The 18,175-nt window shown below is 37.3% G+C and overlaps 1 protein-coding gene across 4 annotated transcripts in view; it reads right to left on the bottom strand.

Annotated features, from left to right (window-relative positions):
- Positions 1-18,175, bottom strand: part of mbc (dedicator of cytokinesis protein myoblast city) — a 66,791-nt gene that overhangs the window by 41,174 nt on the left and 7,442 nt on the right. For 2 of the 4 annotated variants that reach the window (XM_088268327.1, XM_088268325.1), the window contains exons 2-10: positions 13,288-13,468; positions 9,698-9,800; positions 8,656-8,801; positions 7,233-7,359; positions 6,245-6,481; positions 3,982-4,079; positions 3,242-3,442; positions 2,308-2,434; positions 1,510-1,719 (exon numbers count right to left, since the gene is read on the bottom strand). In XM_088268327.1, the coding sequence (XP_088124453.1) occupies positions 1,510-1,719; positions 2,308-2,434; positions 3,242-3,442; positions 3,982-4,079; positions 6,245-6,481; positions 7,233-7,359; positions 8,656-8,801; positions 9,698-9,800; positions 13,288-13,468 (1,430 nt within the window). Of the gene's footprint in view, positions 1-1,509; positions 1,720-2,307; positions 2,435-3,241; positions 3,458-3,981; positions 4,080-6,244; positions 6,482-7,232; positions 7,360-8,655; positions 8,802-9,697; positions 9,801-13,287; positions 13,469-18,175 lie in introns of all 4 variants that reach the window. The other 2 variants (XM_088268326.1, XM_088268324.1) reach the window with 1 other exon arrangement.

An 18,175-nucleotide genomic window follows, 5' to 3' on the forward strand; every position in this document is an offset into this window, starting at 1 on the left:
GGCAAGTGGAGAGCCATCAAACATTCAATTTTAACTTTGGCCAATAAAAGTAACATTATTAAAGAATATTCACATTTCTCCCGTTTTTAAATCACATTTTCCCATGGTGTACAAAATACGTATCATTGTTGCACACGGAAGGTTTTAGCACCGTAAGAGAAAGGTTAAAATAGCATTGACTTAAGTCTAGAATAAATATGAAGACGGTAAGAGCCTGACGCTTCTATAGGCAGATTACTTTAACTATGGTCAATAAAAGTAACATTTAGGAATATTCACATTTCTCCCGTTTTTAAATCACATTTTCCCATGGTGAACAAAATACGTATCATCGTTGCACACGGAAGGTTTTAGCACCGTAAGAGAAAGGTTAAAATAGCATTGACTTAAGTCTAGAATAAATATGAAGACGGTAAGAGCCTGACGCTTCTATAGGCAGATTACTTTAACTATGGTCAATAAAAGTAACATTTAGGAATATTCACATTTCTCCCGTTTTTAAATCACATTTTCCCATGGTGAACAAAATACGTATCATCGTTGCACACGGAAGGTTTTAGCACCGTAAGAGAAAGGTTAAAATAGCATTGACTTAAGTCTAGAATAAATATGAAGACGGTAAGAGCCTGACGCTTCTATAGGCAGATTACTTTAACTATGGTCAATAAAAGTAACATTTAGGAATATTCACATTTCTCCCGTTTTTAAATCACATTTTCCCATGGTGAACAAAGTACGTATCATCGTTGCACACGGAAGGTTTTAGCACCGTAAGAGAAAGGTTAAAATAGCATTGACTTAAGTCTAGAATAAATATGAAGACGGTAAGAGCCTGACGCTTCTATAGGCAGATTACTTTAACTATGGTCAATAAAAGTAACATTTAGGAATATTCACATTTCTCCCGTTTTTAAATCACATTTTCCCATGGTGAACAAAATACGTATCATTGTTGCACACGGAAGGTTTTAGCACTGTAAGAGAAAGGTTAAAATAGCATTGACTTAAGTCTAGAATAAATATGAAGACGGTAAGAGCCTGACGTTTCTATAGGCAGACTACTTTAACTATGGTCAATAAAAGTAACATTTAGGAATATTCACATTTCTCCCGTTTTTAAATCACATTTTCACATGGTGTACAAAATACGTATCACTGTTGCACGCGGAAGTTTTTAGCACCGTAAGGGAAAGGTTAAAATAGCATTGACTTAACCCTTCACTGCATAGTGTATCAAATTTGTTACATACCAAAAAGTTAGTGTTAAAACGTCTTTTAAAAATATAAGCAACCATTCTTTGTTGTAACTAATTAGATACATTCATAACTCAAGTATATAGTTCATAATTTAGCCAAAAGACGCGCTATGAACGCCAAAATAATAACTTCGCTGGTCTTTCAAAGACGAACTATCAATGCAGTCATGCATTAAAAAGTCATGCAGTGAAGGGTTAAGTCTAGAATAAGTATGAAGACAAGACTAGACAGACTAGACTGAGTGACAGTTACCGGAATCATCTGGCCGTGCTGGTTGCAGACGCGTGTGGTGACCTGGATGTTGCGGTCGGTGGACTTGCCGGTGGCGCGCGTGAAGCAGCCCTGCACCAGGCAGAGGTACAGGTCGTTGCGCGCGTCCCCGGGCAGGATGACCTCGGGGAAGCCCATCTTGCGCGCGATGCTCACGTTGCCCACCACCAGGTGGGGCACCTCGTCGCGTATCTGCCAATCAAATCAAAGACTGTCAGATGTTAATTCATCCAACCATCGAGCAGGGAAAGCTGATGCACTTCGGACACGTCATGAGAAATGAAAAATATCCTCTTCTCCACCTAATCATACAAGGAAAGATTGAGGGGCGAAGAACTCTAGGACGCCGAAGGACATCATGGCTGAAAAACCTGCGACAATGGTTTGGCGGAAGTACCAAATCTCTGTTCCGAGCTGCAGCATCAAAAGTGAAGATGGCCATGATGATCGCCAATTTTTGTTAGAAGTGGCACAGAAAGAAGGAGAAGAAGATGTTGATTACCTAAGTTTGTGTAGATTTAAAATTTTGCTTGGATTGTTTAATGAAGAGACAGATTTAAGCTCCTTTTTCTTGTACACGTATCATTCATGTAGTACATGCTTGCTAACTTTTTACTTTTTCATCTTTATTATGTTTTTAATTTTATATTAAAAAAATATAATAATAATAATAATTTTTGTTTTCTGATAGTCAAGTATATTTTGTATTTTATATTAATACTATTTTTCTAGTTTGATTTCTGTTTGCTTTGCACGCTCAGCAAATGAGTTTCACCTCACCTGTTTTATATCTCCACGCAGAAGTTTGACGGAGAGCCACAGAGCTTGTCCAGTTTTGCTTTCACCTTTCAGATCTTTGCTGGCGATGATTCTTCGTAGTAGTGAATCCAGATTATCCTTTTCACATCTGCAGAAAAAAAAATAAAAGTAAAAAAGGCTCCACGCTCAAAAAGGGCGATTTTCATAAAAAAAACACTTGATAATTTGAAAAAATAATTCGTCCCAAATTTTAAATAAAATTACAACAAAATGGGTAAAAAATCAAAGATTTCTTCTTCATAAACAAATGTTTTTAAATAATTTTTTTATAATGGTGTTTCTTCTTTTTAAGTTTGCTAATTCGAAAATCAAAATATTTTTCCAATTTCAAATTAACTAAGCAATTCTCATTTTATTTTCAACATTTTGAGTGTGTCCAAATACTTGTTCACAAAATCTGGATTATCTCCAATTACAGGGGTTTTTTTTTTTTTTTTTGACCTATTGGTGAGATGAAAATGATGTCTCTAGTAAAGTTCTAGTGATTCAGGAATAATGTTTCAAAAATTGGTTAATGTATATATATAGAACTTCCAAGTATTTGAGTAGTGTGGTTGTCAATAATGGGTAGAATTGGTGAATGTTACACGTGTGTAAAGTGATCACTTAAACCAGCCTATGATGGTCGTCAGCCCCGTAAATGCCTAGACTTCCATATTCTTCTACATCTTTGATGAGATGTGAAAAAATAATATTCTCATTTTGCTGCAAAAAGTTTCATTTATAGTTTTCCGTAATAAAATAATCAGCTTTATATTTAATAAAATTCATCTTCTTTCTTTACTTTTGGTGTACCGCGAGTTTTCCTAACGATCAAAAGTGCTCCCTGACTTCAAAAAGGTTCGGAATCACCGCAACAAAGGCGGTCATCCCGCAGACGGGAGCGGGGACTCACGGGAAGAAGGAGATGCAGTGGTGCTTGTCATCGTCCACGTCCAGCTGCCCCGAGAGGAAGTGCGTGATGTCCATGACGGCCACCCCGAGCGGGCGCCGCATGCCGCAGCCCTTGCCCCACGCCTCTATGCCGCTGCCCACCGAGCCGCTGGACTGCGACACGGCCCGGCCGCTCGCCAGGGCAGCCGCCACCGAACTGCGTCTGGAACACAACACGCTACTCATACAGCTATCCGGAAAAACCATGCAATTTTAGGGAGCGCCGCAATGGCTACTGATCGAACTTGCTTCTGTTGTTTTGTTGAGTTTTTGCTTACTTTTACATCGTCATAAGATATCGCCACCGAACTACGTCTGGAATACAAAAGGCTATTCATTCCTCCATTTGGAAAAATCTTACACACCGGCAATCTTACACGTTATTTCTTACTTTTACATAATCGTCTTAACATATCTAATTTTTGTTGTTGGATTGAATTCTACATTTATTTATGTACATATATGTTAATACGTGACGCGTTTCGTCTTCTTAGGACATTGTCAAACACTCTGTGTTTAATAATGTCCTAAGAAGACGAAACGCGTCACATATTAACATATACATAAATAAATGTAGTATTCAATCCAACAAACCTTGTTTTATTTTGGATATATTACCCAACGATTCAATATGGAATTCTAACTGTCTGCAGTTACAATAGATAGATAGAGGTTTCACTGTACCTTTAAATATTTTCTCACCTGTTATCCATATTTGGCGCATCCATTCCCCCGACTCTTACGACGTAACAGACTAGATACACTTTCTCCCTCTTCATAATATCACTTGTTCCCAGATCCTAAAACAATATAAAAAGACAATTTGGTAAAGTTCAATCGACTTCTTCTTTCACATGTTACTTATCGGCCCTATTCATGGTCAAGTTTATTACGTTTTTTTTTTTACTGACTTTTTGAGACCCATATGAAATGTATCTATGATTCTTTCGAATTATTTTACATACTAAGGAAAAAGGAGGAGAGGAAGACCGAGAAAAACTTGGCACTATCAGGTATGCCAAATACTTGAAAGCGGTCAGGTTAGGAGTTGAAACAATCGGCGGGTATGTATGAGGAGATGCATGAACGTGGAAGAGGCGAGGAATGTTTGCAAAGACAGAATGGTGTGGCGTTCTATTCTCTTTGCCTACTCCTGCGGGGAAGCGGCGTGATGATGATCAATGATCATCTAAGAGAGCTTGAAAAAATCATTTTCAATTTTCATTAAACTTATATTTTTACCAGTTATTTATTGAATTTTGTTATATGTATAACGATCTATCACGGATTCTGAGTTTATCTCCACTTAAAGAGAACTATGTTGTCCGCCTGCGTAGTGTAATGGTGAGTACGCTCGGCTACCATGCTGGAGGTCCTGGTTTCAATTCCCAGGGAGGGGAGAAAGTAAATATTAGTGATTTTACACTCTAATTAATATTTGGTACTTTAATACTCGGTGAAGACCAAATGCCGCCTATACAATCCCTGCATTGCTCCTGTTCTCTTATACGGCTGTGAAACATGGCACCTTATAAGGGCCCAGAGCAGCCGTGTACTAAACTTCGAGAATAGGTGTTTGCGGAGAATTTTAGGCGTGCGGTGGTTTGACTTTGTGAGGAATGAAGAGATAAGGCGTAGGACGCAGCAAATCTTGGTTACAACTGTCGTCAAGAAAAGGCGATTCAGTTGGCTCGGCCATGTACTCCGCATGCCTCCTGAGAGCCTTAATCAAGCTTGCCTCTTTTACAAGGCATCAGGTTCGCGCCGCCCAGGACGACCACTGCTGACAATTCGTCGGCAGTTCTCGTCAGAACTTCGGGACGCGGATCTGACTTGGGAGGATGCAAGGGAGCTGGCAGCCGACAGAAAAGCCTGGAGACAGTTTGTGGACTCCATATGCTCCACCTAGGGAGCGGATATGGTTTATTATTATTAATTAATATTTAATATTATCCTGGACTGGTCTCTGAAGCGCAAGAGTGATCACCTTCCTGTAAGTAACGATCAACACTGTGTCAATACGATGCATTGCCCTATGCACCATTGGGCGTGGATAAGGGTTAGAAGAAGGAAGAATGTATTTTAAATTAAATTTATTTTTTAATTTTAATTTTTTATTTAATTTGAAAAGATAAATATTTATGTTTTTATTATTTACAAAAATACTTCAATTTCATACTATTTCTGTGAACCTAAGCGGCTCATTATTAAAAATAGGTATCAAATTGTGGTAGAGTGGGTTCGAACTCAGAAACTTGACTCAAGATTCTGCGACACTAACCACGGGACCACAACCCGACACAAAGAAGAATAATTACTATCCATCATCCATGTTTGGATAAACCCAGAAATTGTGACCAATGATTTGACGATCATTGGAGTTGACGTTAGCAGCTACGGTGATCTCTATGGTGAGACTCTATGGTGAGATCTCTAAGGTGAGACTCAAAAACAAATAAACAAGGCTGCAGTTATATCTGGGTGCCTCAGTAACTCGGTGTGGAGGAACAAACAGATGAGAATAGAAAGTAAAATGAAGATATACAAAACATGTGTTCGACCAATAGCCACTTATGGGAATGAGGCAAGAGCAGATACTTCTAGAACAAAATCTCGACTTCGAACCTCCGAGATGAAGACTCTCCGATCCATAACCGGAAACACATTGCGAGACTGAGGAAGAAATACTGACATACGGAGCATATGTAAGACGGATGATATCGTGAGGTGGGGACGACAACGAAGGCGATACTGGAATGAGCATGTAAACAAAATGTCAGAAGACAGACCTTCTACATATCGCACTTCGAGGAAACCCTGAAGGACGCAGACCCCCAGGCAGACCTCCAAAAAGGTGGAAAGACAGCTGGGAGTCAACATCCCAAGAGCGACAAGCAGAGGCCCAAACAGATCCTTAAGATCTACAAAAAGAAGAAGAAGATTGTTTGATTGCGGCGACAGTTACCGTGAACAGGACCCTCAGGTTATGCAGCTGGTCGATGTCGCTGGCGAGGCCGCCGCGGGACCAGCGCACCACGTAGCTCTCGGTGAAGTGGCGGCCCTGCTGCCCGTCGTACAGCGACATGAGCAGCTCCGCATCCTCCGACATCTTGCACACAAAGTTGCGCACCGACACGAAGAAGCTGTACGACGAGCACGCGCTCTGGGACTGGCTGCTCTGCGACGCCACGTGACCCACGTCCTGATGGATAAAAAAAAGTACATGATAATAACTTTTAAGAAACATCTGAGACATTACTATTTATCATTAGAATCCTGTCCATCAAACCTCCTCCCTTAGATTTTCCCTCTACCTCCTTCCCTAAACTCCCTTTTTTCCTTTGCCTTCCTTATTATCATCAATATGTAATTTATGTTTTTTTAAATGTTCAAGTACTATCTACCCTCTGATTGCAAACAGCAAAAATATATTATCAAAAATTTTTAACAATATCACTAGTCTGTTTTTAATTTGTTGGAAGATATTGCTTTTTAGCAATAAGCCCACCAATGTACTTATTTCTTTTCTGTACATGAAGTTTAAATAAATAAATTACTTTTTTTTACAAAATGTTAGTATATAAACCACCCACTGAGATTTTAGTTTAGTACCGGTTTTTGTAAAAAAAAAATTCTTTATTATTTGTACACTGCTAATATATACAAGGTAAATTTACAAAAGAGAGATTGTTATATATTTTCTACAGTGTTACATTTTCAAAGACATATCAAATAATAAAAAATTAAAAATGGTACAGTTCAGCAGTTCTACTCTACCATACTTTGGCTCCATATATACAAGTCTACCGGTTACGAGACATACTCGTCTCTTCATCAGGACAATACTAGGCTTCAAACCCAAGTAAATATAATCTTTTATGTCAGGCCATAGGGGTGTTTTTATCACAGACAAAAACGCCCCTATGGCCTAACACAAAAAGACATTGGCTTACATTTTTTTGTTTTATACTCTCCGCGGTATCCACGTGCAGGGAGTAAAGTTTACACGTAGACACATTCCGAGGGTCTATCTGCGCTCCTGTGTTGGAGCATCTCACTGTCAGGTCCATACCGAGTTCCCTGGAAAATAGTCAAGCATTATTATCTAACTAACTAACTAACGGTGGTGTTGGAGGCGCATGCTCCGAATTCCATGGACAGCTAGACGCACCAATGAGTCCATTCGCCAGGAACTACGCTTGGATGGCTTGTCTCTGGCCAATATCTGTACCCGACGGATTCTCCAGTTCTTTGGACACGTTGCGCGTGGCAACGAGGATAGCCTGGAACGCCTAGTTGTGATCGGTAGCCTGGAGGGAAAGAGAGGGAGAGGAAGATCCCCCACACGATGGACCGATCAAATTAAGGCAGCAGCAGGCACCTCAGTGGTTGGAGCGCTACGTGCAGCGCAGTCAAGGGATAACTGGAGAAGAGTCATTGCTTCTGCAAGGGTCACAACCCTCAGCAATGAGGATTAAGACGGAGAAGAAACTAACTAACCATCACGCCGCTTCCCCGCAGGGGTAGGCAGAGAGAATCGAACGCCACACCACTCTGTCTTTGCAAACATTCTTTGCCTCTTCTTGTCAACACAATTTAGAATTGTCAACACAATTATCTTGTCAACACAATTTAGAACACATTTGTTGACCAGATTTATCATTCAAACCCTTATTCGCACCCCAATGGTGCATAGGGCACTGCATCATACAAACGCAGTGTTTTCTTGATCGTTAACACATGAAGGAAAGGTGATCAGTACTCCGCTTCAGGTACCAGTCCAGGGTTGTATTGAATAAATATTAGAGTGAAAAAAATCGCTTTTATTTATTTGACCCCTAAAATGCACTTACGGCAAAGTAATAAAACATGTTTTACAGTAGGCACATACTCACATACAATCCAGTGAACTACACTAAACGTCGGGTACAGGAAAGGGACATTTTTTATTTATTTTTTTCTTTATTTTAAATTCTTTTGCATTACATGACATAAATTCAAATACAAAAAAATATGAATAAAATATAAATATAAATACAAAAAAAGATCCCACAAAGGCATGGCCTGTGTGTGGGTATACAATATAATTTAGGTCATAGTAAAGGGTATAAGGGTATAGGTATTATAAGTAGAACTAGAATAATAGTGTTAATATTAAATACAAAAAATATTGTTATTATTTTTGTTTTTTTTTAAATAAAATTAAAAACAAAAAATATGAAAAAGTAAAAGTTAGCAATTATGTACTACAAGAAAAAGGAGCTTTAATCTGTCTCTTCAATGAACAATCTAAGCAAAATTTTAACATTGCCCCGGTAGGTCGGATAACTCGGAAGGTCGGATAACCAAAGGTCAGATAACCGAGACCGAATGTACCTGTTGCCCCTGTCCATAGTGTAGATGGCCGTCCTCTGGTCCTTCTTGAGTTGGTCGAGGGGCAGAGTCCCCGACAGTATGGCGCTCCGCAGCTCTAGAAGGGCCCTCATGCTCACCTCTATAAATTTGAACTGTTCTCCACCAGTCTGCAAATGTATTTTGCAAAACACCAACAGTAAAAGTTAGAAGAAGAAAAAATATCTATTTAATCTTCACATTCGTTTGAAAATGCCATAACTAGGCAAAACAACTGTCACAAAATTGATTTTTATGTGTTTTTTCAACAATAAAATACAACTTCTATAATATAGACTCAAAAAATCAATATTTGATTTCAACAATTAATACGTAAATTAATGATCAAGAGATAATTTTATGAAAATTGTAAAATGTTTATATTCTTAATTTTTTTCTCTTTTTTTGTGTGTATATTAGGTTAAAATCATTAAAAACAATAAAAAAATGTATCAAAAAAGAACTCCACCGACAAGACACACAAGGTGGCTTGGTGGGTCTCTGCAAAAAAAAAATGTTCTAAATATATACAAATTGTGATTTAAAGTAATGTATACAAAAATATATATACAATAATAATAATAATAAAAATTTGCATGCTAATCCATTTGGTATTTTCTGTCAAGAGAATATATTTTTTTTACTTTTTATCATATTTTATCGGCAATATATTTTCTTGAAAAAAAAATATTTACACCAGTAGACACGTTTGATACCAAAATTATCTATGTTTTATTTCATGGGTTTCTCTTAGACTGTGTTATTAATTTTAAGTAAAATGTCATGGTTAAAACAGAAAAATAATTTGTTTAAAAATAACCCACAGATGGCAGTAAAAGTGCCATTTTATAAATAAATATCACCAGGCTTTTGTTATAAGCCCGCCATTCATGTATTTGCCCGTACTCCTTTGGGGAAAGTTTTGTTCGGACGACCATGTACGGCTTCACTCCCAGACAAGTTAAAAAGACATAGAAATATTCTAAATATAGATGTACAGTGTGAAAAAATATATTATAAAACTGACCACATATAAACGCTTCCAATGATGGTTCCAGGACCTCAGTGTCTGCGTAATTTCTTGAACAATCTGTGGCTGCACGATGCTGACTATTTCCACAGAACCCGTCCTGCACAAAAATAAAACGCCATCCATTATTCCCGCAAACAGCTAAACAAAATATTATATTTATTGCAGTACTTGAGTGTTGTAAGAATATATGACAAAGAATAGGTTATCATACTATTAATGCCTTGTGTTTAAATTTGTTAGAATAATTTTCAATCATAATACATTTACTGAACGATTCACTTCCGTTAATATATCCATATTTTACATTTTAGTTTCATGAACAGTTGCAATTTTTAAAAACATACACATACTTTAAGTCGGTGTACATATACTTTCATTATTAACACATTGTTTATGGGAAATCCTTAAAGGCGTCTTTTACATACTATTGGTAGGGCGCGAGAGATGCCAGAAAACATTGTAAAGATCGGAATTGGGTTTGTGGTTACTTGTGATTAGTATAGTCGTGCGGCAGACTGGGTAAATTAGGGTCGGGGTTGATGAAAAAACCGCCCAACAACAATGTCTAAAAAAATATTAATTACATATATGACAGTCATCTACAAATGACAACAACATTTTATCTAACCTTAAAACGTTTGTACCACTAATATGGTTTGATTTATTAATCACCAAAACATTAAATTATTAGTCACTAACTTTCTACAGCAAAACAAAACATATAGATTTGTTGTACAATATAAGGGCACTGTTTAATATATCAGAGTAAAGCGGCACTAAACACTGGACTTCCCCATTTACAAAAGGCACTGTTTACCACATCAAGCAGAGTAAAGCAGCACTAAACACTGGGCTTCCTTATTTATAAAACGCACTGTTTACCACATCAAATAAAGTAAAGCAGCACTAAACACCGATCTTCCCCATTTACAAAAGGCACTGTTTACCACATCAAGCAGAGCAAAGCAGCATTAAACACCGAACTTCCTCATTTACAAAAGGAACTGTTTACCACATCAATCAGAGTAAAGCAGCACTAAACACAGAATTTCCCCATTTACAAAGGACACTGTTTACCGCATCAAGCAGAGCAAAGCAGCACTTAACATTGGGTTTCCTCATTTAAAAAGGACACTGTTTAGTACATCAAGCAGAGTAAAGCAGCACAAAACACTGAACTTCCATCAAAATTCCCCGACTTTTGCTTTACAGAAGCACAGTAAAGAGTTACGAAGGGTATATCAGTTACCTTAACGCTTCGTAGTAATATGTTGAATTACCCGAATGCTTCTGACAAGCGTGAAATATTAATTTGAACTCGATTAATATGTATTACCCAAATTATAAAGAGACAAGTGTTGAGACGCTTACATCATAAATAGTCAAATACTATTTGAAGACCTTAGGAATGTATTGAGCAAACTCAGCGGATAAAAATTTCGAGGCAAAAAGCACATGTTTTTTATTTGCACAATCCATGTTTTTATTTATAATGCTAATAGATGATAATCTGGCAGAATGTTTGTACGAGTTGGAGAATATTAAACCCTATTTAAAGCCAGTAGGTCGGGGTTGCCATTCTTCCGGAAACCCCGGGACATATCACTGTTATTTACAGTGACCCGATGTTCAGAAGAAGTATGGTGAATTCAATTTTCAAACAAATTGTGAACAAGCATATAATTCTTCAACTTCAAACCCTTATCCGCACCCCAATGGTGCATAGGGCACTGCATCATATAAACGCAGTGTTATCTTAATCGTTAACACGTGAAGGAAATGTGATCAGCCCTCCGCTTCAGGTACCAGTCCAGGGTAATATTGAATAAATATTACAGTGAGAAAAATCGCTTATATTTTTTTGACCCCCCCTGGGAATCAAACCCGGGACCTCCAGGTCGTCAGCACCGTAAATGCCCAGACTTCCATATTCTTCTTCATCTTTGATGAGATGTCAAAAAATAACATGTGTTTTGATCTATCTATATAAATAAAAATTTAAATGTTAGTTCAAAATCATATAACTTCTAAAGTTATTCACCGATTGCTTAAAATTTTTGACTCAACGTTGCATACGAATACGCATTGGCGTACACAGAGAATTAATTAGGGTAGGCAGTAGAGGTAGGTAGTAAGGTAAGCTAGGTACTACTTACTAGGGAAGTCAGTAGAGGTGGGTATTAAGGTAAGCTGGTACTACTAGGTAAGGTAGTGTAGATACTGGTTGTGTTTTTATGTCATGCGGGTAAGGTAGGATAGGCACTGCTTTCTGCCTATATGGAAGGCACGCCTATGCGAATATCCGCATCTCTTTGTATGCTCTTTTCCATTTGACCGATTTGAGCCACAGCTAATAATAATATAAAATACAAACCCTTTATGAAGTTATACATATCACTCCTTTCAACAATATCATAAATCAAAAATCGTAAATTTTCAGTTGTGCAAGTTTTCGGAATGCCCAGGAAAATGCACTATATCCCAGCAAAAATGACATATTTTTAACTTAGTATTTACCCGTTACAGGGCAGAAAGTGTTGATTTTGCATGTTGAAGAAAAGGTATTGTTTAATAATTTTTTTAAATAAACTAAATATTTTTCAAATGGAGAAAAAACCTTCAGGTTTTACCTCAAAATTTGTGTTGCGCAGTAAAAAGTTCAATAAGTAGGTTGAAATTTATTTTGAATACATTTTATTATATTCTTAAACTTTAAAAACAATCTCTTGAAAAATCAAGTTTTTTGATCTTTGACGTTGTTGAAAGGAGTGAGCGATACATTGTGTGCAATTTAAAATGTCACTCTGTGACCGATTAGTATCGTACAATCATTAAAATGTTTGAATTCAGAACAGGAAACAAATGATAAGCATTCTATGAGAACGACAAATCATAATATTTATTTGATGTTTATTAAACAGTTGTAGTATCAACATATACGGATTTCTAATTTCTATACTCCGTATTCAACCCTGTATGATAAATGTTCGAATGGTGAAATAAGGAAAGAAAGCAAGGCTGAGATAAGCATTAACGATAAAATTAAGAAAGATGTGTTGAGATGGTTTGAACATATGAGTGGGGAAAGAACGGTTAAGAAAATTTATGAGGCAAATGTAGTATGAAGACCGAGGAAAACTTGGCACAATCAGGTAAGTCATACACTTGAATCGGCGGTATGTATGGGGAGATGCATGAATGTGGAAGAGGCGAAGAATGCCTTGCCGTGGTAACAGTCCTAACCTAACCTAACTTAACCCTGTCCTTCTACGACACCCCTCAATGCTTGGCGCCAAATACAAATCAGCAAGATCAGTTGCCGCACCCTATACAAGTGTCTGGAAGGGTTGATTGCCTTACCTGTCCACAGAGCACTCCCTCAGTCGGACGTATCTCTTGGGGAAGATGCCCTTGTCTTCCGGGCGCCGGCCCGCGATCCTCTTGCCGTGGTTACAGTCCTAACGTAACCTAACCTAAGCTAACCCCGCCCTTCTACGACACCCCCTCAATGCTTGGCGCCAATTACAAACACAAGATCAGCTGCCGCCCCCTGTACAAGTGTCTGGAAGGGTTGATTGCCTTACCTGTCCACAGAGCACTCCCGCAGACGGACGTATCTCTTGGGGAAGATGCCCTTGTCTTCCGGGCGCCGGCCCGCGATCCTCTTGCCGTGGTACCAGTCCTGCGTCTCGCAGCCGACCTCGACCAGCTCCCCCACGTTGATGCTGAGGCCGTACGGCCCAGCCGGGCGGTAGTTGTGGATAGCTAGAAACGCACATCGTCCAATCAATATTACTGCTTAGTTTCATTTATGAACCAAGAAAATCAAACACCTAATAATACAACATCCAACAAAACAGAATATTTACAACATTTTGAGTGTGTCCAAATACTCCATGTTGGCCATGCACTTCGCATGCCTCCCGAGAGCCTTAATCAAGCTTGCCTCTTTTACAAGGCATCAGGTTCGCGCTGCCCAGGACGACTACTGCTGACAATTTGTCGGCAGTTCTCGTCAGAACTTCGGGACGCGGATCTGACTTGGGAGGATGCAAAGGAGCCGGCAGCCGACAGAAAAGCCTGGAGACAGTTGGTGAACTCCATATCTCCACCTAGGGAGCGGATATGGTTGAATTAAATGAAATACTTATGATTTTTTTGTGCAAAAAGCTCTTTGTGAACAAATATTTGGACACATTCAAAATGTTGTAAATACAGAATAAATACAGCAGGAATCCGAACACCTCTGTAATCCGAACGCCCACTCATCCCTCCCGCGCTTCTTAAAAATGGAAATAAGTGCTACCACTAAAAAAAATATTGTGCCAGAGAAGATGCTTTTATGTAAATTGCGAGACAAAGCTTATTACTTGTCAAAAAGGTGGTGTTATAAAAGTATTTTATTGTTATATTCCAACCATCATGATATTTCACAAAGTTAATGCCAAATTTATGAAAAACATAGTTTATTTTATCAACAATCTGTTTTTAATAATTATACGAGCTTATTCTAAGCTCTTAAAGAGATTAATGAAAAAACATGTTATGTTCCGCCGATAAGTATTGATTTAAATAAAAAATAAACAAAATTGTCATCTAAATCCACATACTTAATTAAAAAATTGCCTTATAATCATTACCATCATGGTTTTCGCACTGCCTATACGTACTCATTTGAAAACAAAATAAATGTAATTGCTCTCTCAATTTAGTATAAAACTGAATAGGTACTCACTAAGTATTAATTGAAATAAAAAACTGAAAATGCTTCCGGTACGATACGTAAACATGCGCTCTTTCCTCCATTTGAAGTACATACTTAGTTATTTATTAAAATAAATGTAATTGTTCTCTCAATCTAGTATAAAACTGAATAGGTACTCACTAAGTATTAATTGAAATAAAAAACTGAAAATGCTCCCGGTACGATACGTAAACATGCGCTCTTTCCTCCATTTGAAGTACATACTTAGTTATTTATTAAAATAAATGTAATTGCTCTCTCAATCTAGTATAAAACTGAATAGGTACTCACTAAGTATTAATTGAAATAAAAAACTGAAAATGCTCCCGGTACGATACGTAAACATGCGCTCTTTCCTCTATTTGAAGTACATACTTAGTTTTCAAAAATATTATATTAATATTATTTTACTGACTTATAGTATTATTAGTATTAATGCTTTATTGGCTTTTATTGACTGATTGTCCGCCTCCAGTGCAGCTCGTCTACCGTTCTGGAGGTCCCAGGTTCGATTCTCAGGGGGGGGCCAAATAAATACTACTGATTTTTTCACTCTAATATTTATTCAATATTACCCTGGACTGGTACCTGAAGCGGAGGGCTGATCACCTTTACTTCATGTGTAAACGATCAAGATAACACAACGTTTATATGACGCAGTGCCCTATTCACCATTGGTGTGCGATAAGGATTTATTATTTATTATTATAGTATTAATCTATAAGTCAATAAAATTCTTCAATTTATGTTTACAAAAACATTTAATTAGATTTGTTAAAACGTTTTAAAAAATTAAATGTCCAAATAACACAAAATATATTAATACAGCCTTACCACCGTAAAAAGAAGAAATTATATACCAAATATGATTTTATTTTATACTGACTGAATGAAATGAAAAAAAAAGTCTAATAAACATTAAAAAGGTGACTAAGAAACAAAAGCAGTGTTAATGTCTAAACAATAGTAACAGAACTAAGTATAAATGTAGTATTGAAAGTGTAGTTTAGTTTAGTTGAATGCCTTACAAAATTATTGGGTTATGACAGAGTGTAGTGTTACATCCATATCATTATATCGCTAGCAGCATTAATAATACTATTAATTAAGAAAAAGGTGATTATTAATATTTATGAACATAGATACATTCAAAGCAAACTATGCTCTGTTTGATCCAATTCATTAGAGAAAGTTAAAAAAATAAAAAGCCAAATTTTAAATGATATCGATAAAGATTTCTCAGATCTCAGTGGGATGTAGCGTCACTGTGGATGGCGTCTTAGTAGAACAGGTGAAAAGTTCAAATATCTGGGTGTGGACCTGAGTGGTCAAACGGATCTGCCATGGGAAGTTATGGGGCAAGTAAACAAGGCTACAGTTATGCCTGAAAAATTCTATATGAAAAAACACTGACTTTCAATTTTCAATTTCAAATTATTAAAAAAAATTAACATACACATTACAAACAATATATTCAAGGCGTATACATTAAAAAGTGAGCAAGAAGACTTAAAGATGTAGAAGAATCCCGCTTCAGAAAACTCCTTCAGACACATGGAACAGATCAATCATCCAATGTGATATTGTTCAACATAGCGGCAGCTCTTCCTACAGGCATAGCCATCGGCAGGTTGGTCCTGTATATAGGAATGTGAGACTATCTATGCCGACGCTGTCTTGGGTAACTATCGGAAAAAACAGACCAATTTTTCGAATAATTTCAGGATTATCGACCATACCGCGCAACAATGACATTAAGATTTTTTTTTAAACCCTTATCTGCACCCCAATGGTGCATAGGGCACTGCGTCACATAAACACAGTGTTATCTTGATCTTTTTATACATGAAGGAAAGGTGATCAGCCCTCTGCTTCAGGTACCAGTCCAGGGTAATATTGAATAAATATTACAGTGAAAAAATCACTTATATTTATTTTACCCCCCTTGGGAATCGAACCCGGGACCTCCAGAACGGTAGCCGAGCGTGCTGATCATGCAAAATTAAAATATACAAAACTTGTGTGCGACCCATCATGACGTATGGGATCGAAAGCAGAGCGGTCACCGTAGTCACAAAAAACGTGCTAAGAGTGTCAGAAATGAAGACTCTAAGAAACATATCTGGCAAGAGTCTACGAGGCAGAATAAGAAACAACAGGATAAGGGAAATATGCGAGATCGAAGATGTCATTTGATGGGGAAGGCAACGAAGGAGACAATGGTATGTGAGGAGAATGGAACCATCCAAAATCCCCCACACTGCACTGCTGGGCAAAAGATGGATTGACCAGCTGGGAATCGACATTGCAGGAGGCTAATTACTCTTAAAAACAGGCCATAAGGTCTACACCAAGCAGAAAAAGAAGAAGAATCAATAAAGAGTTTAAGCAATTTAAATTTATGTACTAGAGATGTATTAACTAAGAACATCATCTATCATTTTTATAAGGAAGTCTAAACATTCCAGGGCTTACGACCTGGTATTTGGCTGGCTATAATGATCACTTTATACACTTTTGTAACATTAATTCCACCCATTATTAACTAACTAACTAACCATCACGCCGCTTCGCCGCAGGGGTAGGCAGAGAGAATAGAACATCACACCACTCCATCCTTGCAAACATTCTTCGCCTCTTCCACGCACATGCATCTCCTCATACATACCCGCCGATTGTAACGACTCCTAACCTGACCACTTTCAAGTATTTGGCATACTTCATCGTGCCAAGTTTTTCTCGGTCTTCCTCTGATCCTGTATCCAATAACACTCACCTCATAAATTTGTTTTACCGTTCTTTCCTCACTCATTCGTTCTACATGTCCAAACCATCTCAACACACCTTTTTTAATTTTATCGATAATGCTTGTCTCAGCTTTGCATTTCTTCCTTATTTCACTATTCGAACATCTATCATACATCGTTTTGTCGCACATTCTTCTGAGAGATTGCATTTCGACTGCATTCAGTCTACTTTCATCCTTTTTTCTCTCCACCCATTATTGAATATCCATATTTCATTAATTTTTGAAAGATGTATATGCACTTTTATTGGATTCTTTTTGTATATTAGTTGTAATCTTGATAGATGGTTTTGGCTGACAGTCATGCCGTCAGTTGAGAATTTGTAAAATATATAGCTATCTCAAATGGGACATAAATAACATATTTAATTTATACCGGTCTGATGACGTTGGTAACAACGAAACCCGGTCACTGGTCAAAGAAAATAAAAATGGAAAAAATTATGTAGTTGTTGTTTTACTATATAAAATGCAATTCCACTAAGTAATGCGAGTATTTTTGCCTAGAATTTTCACTCAGGAATTACATGAAATTATAATAACTTTAAACATAAAGAGTAAATCCAGTCACAAGTAGGCAAAGTCTATGAAACCTCAAAATTTAGGGCCTGAGTAGGGTCATGATAAGCGGTGATGCGTAAGCCGTAGCTAGATTTCAGATTCACTTGGACATTAGGTAATTCAAAAAAAAAACCGCACAGTAATATCAGTACAAAAATTAAATACTTAATTTAAATGGTTTTATCCTGCTGATTAAAAACCCAGGAAATATCATATACATTTTCAAGGATTAGCGAAAGTGTCAATTATGTTACAAGGATGTCAAAAATAAAACTATCAGCAATGTATGAGTCATAAGCATCAATTGGAGGAACATAATAGGCCACATGCATGTCTTATATGTATATATATAATCTACACG

The sequence above is a fragment of the Brachycentrus maculatus genome, unplaced genomic scaffold (assembly GCF_059751285.1).
Source record: "Brachycentrus maculatus isolate JH-2025_06_01 unplaced genomic scaffold, ASM5975128v1 h1tg000320l, whole genome shotgun sequence".
Lineage (NCBI taxonomy): Eukaryota > Metazoa > Arthropoda > Insecta > Trichoptera > Brachycentridae > Brachycentrus > Brachycentrus maculatus.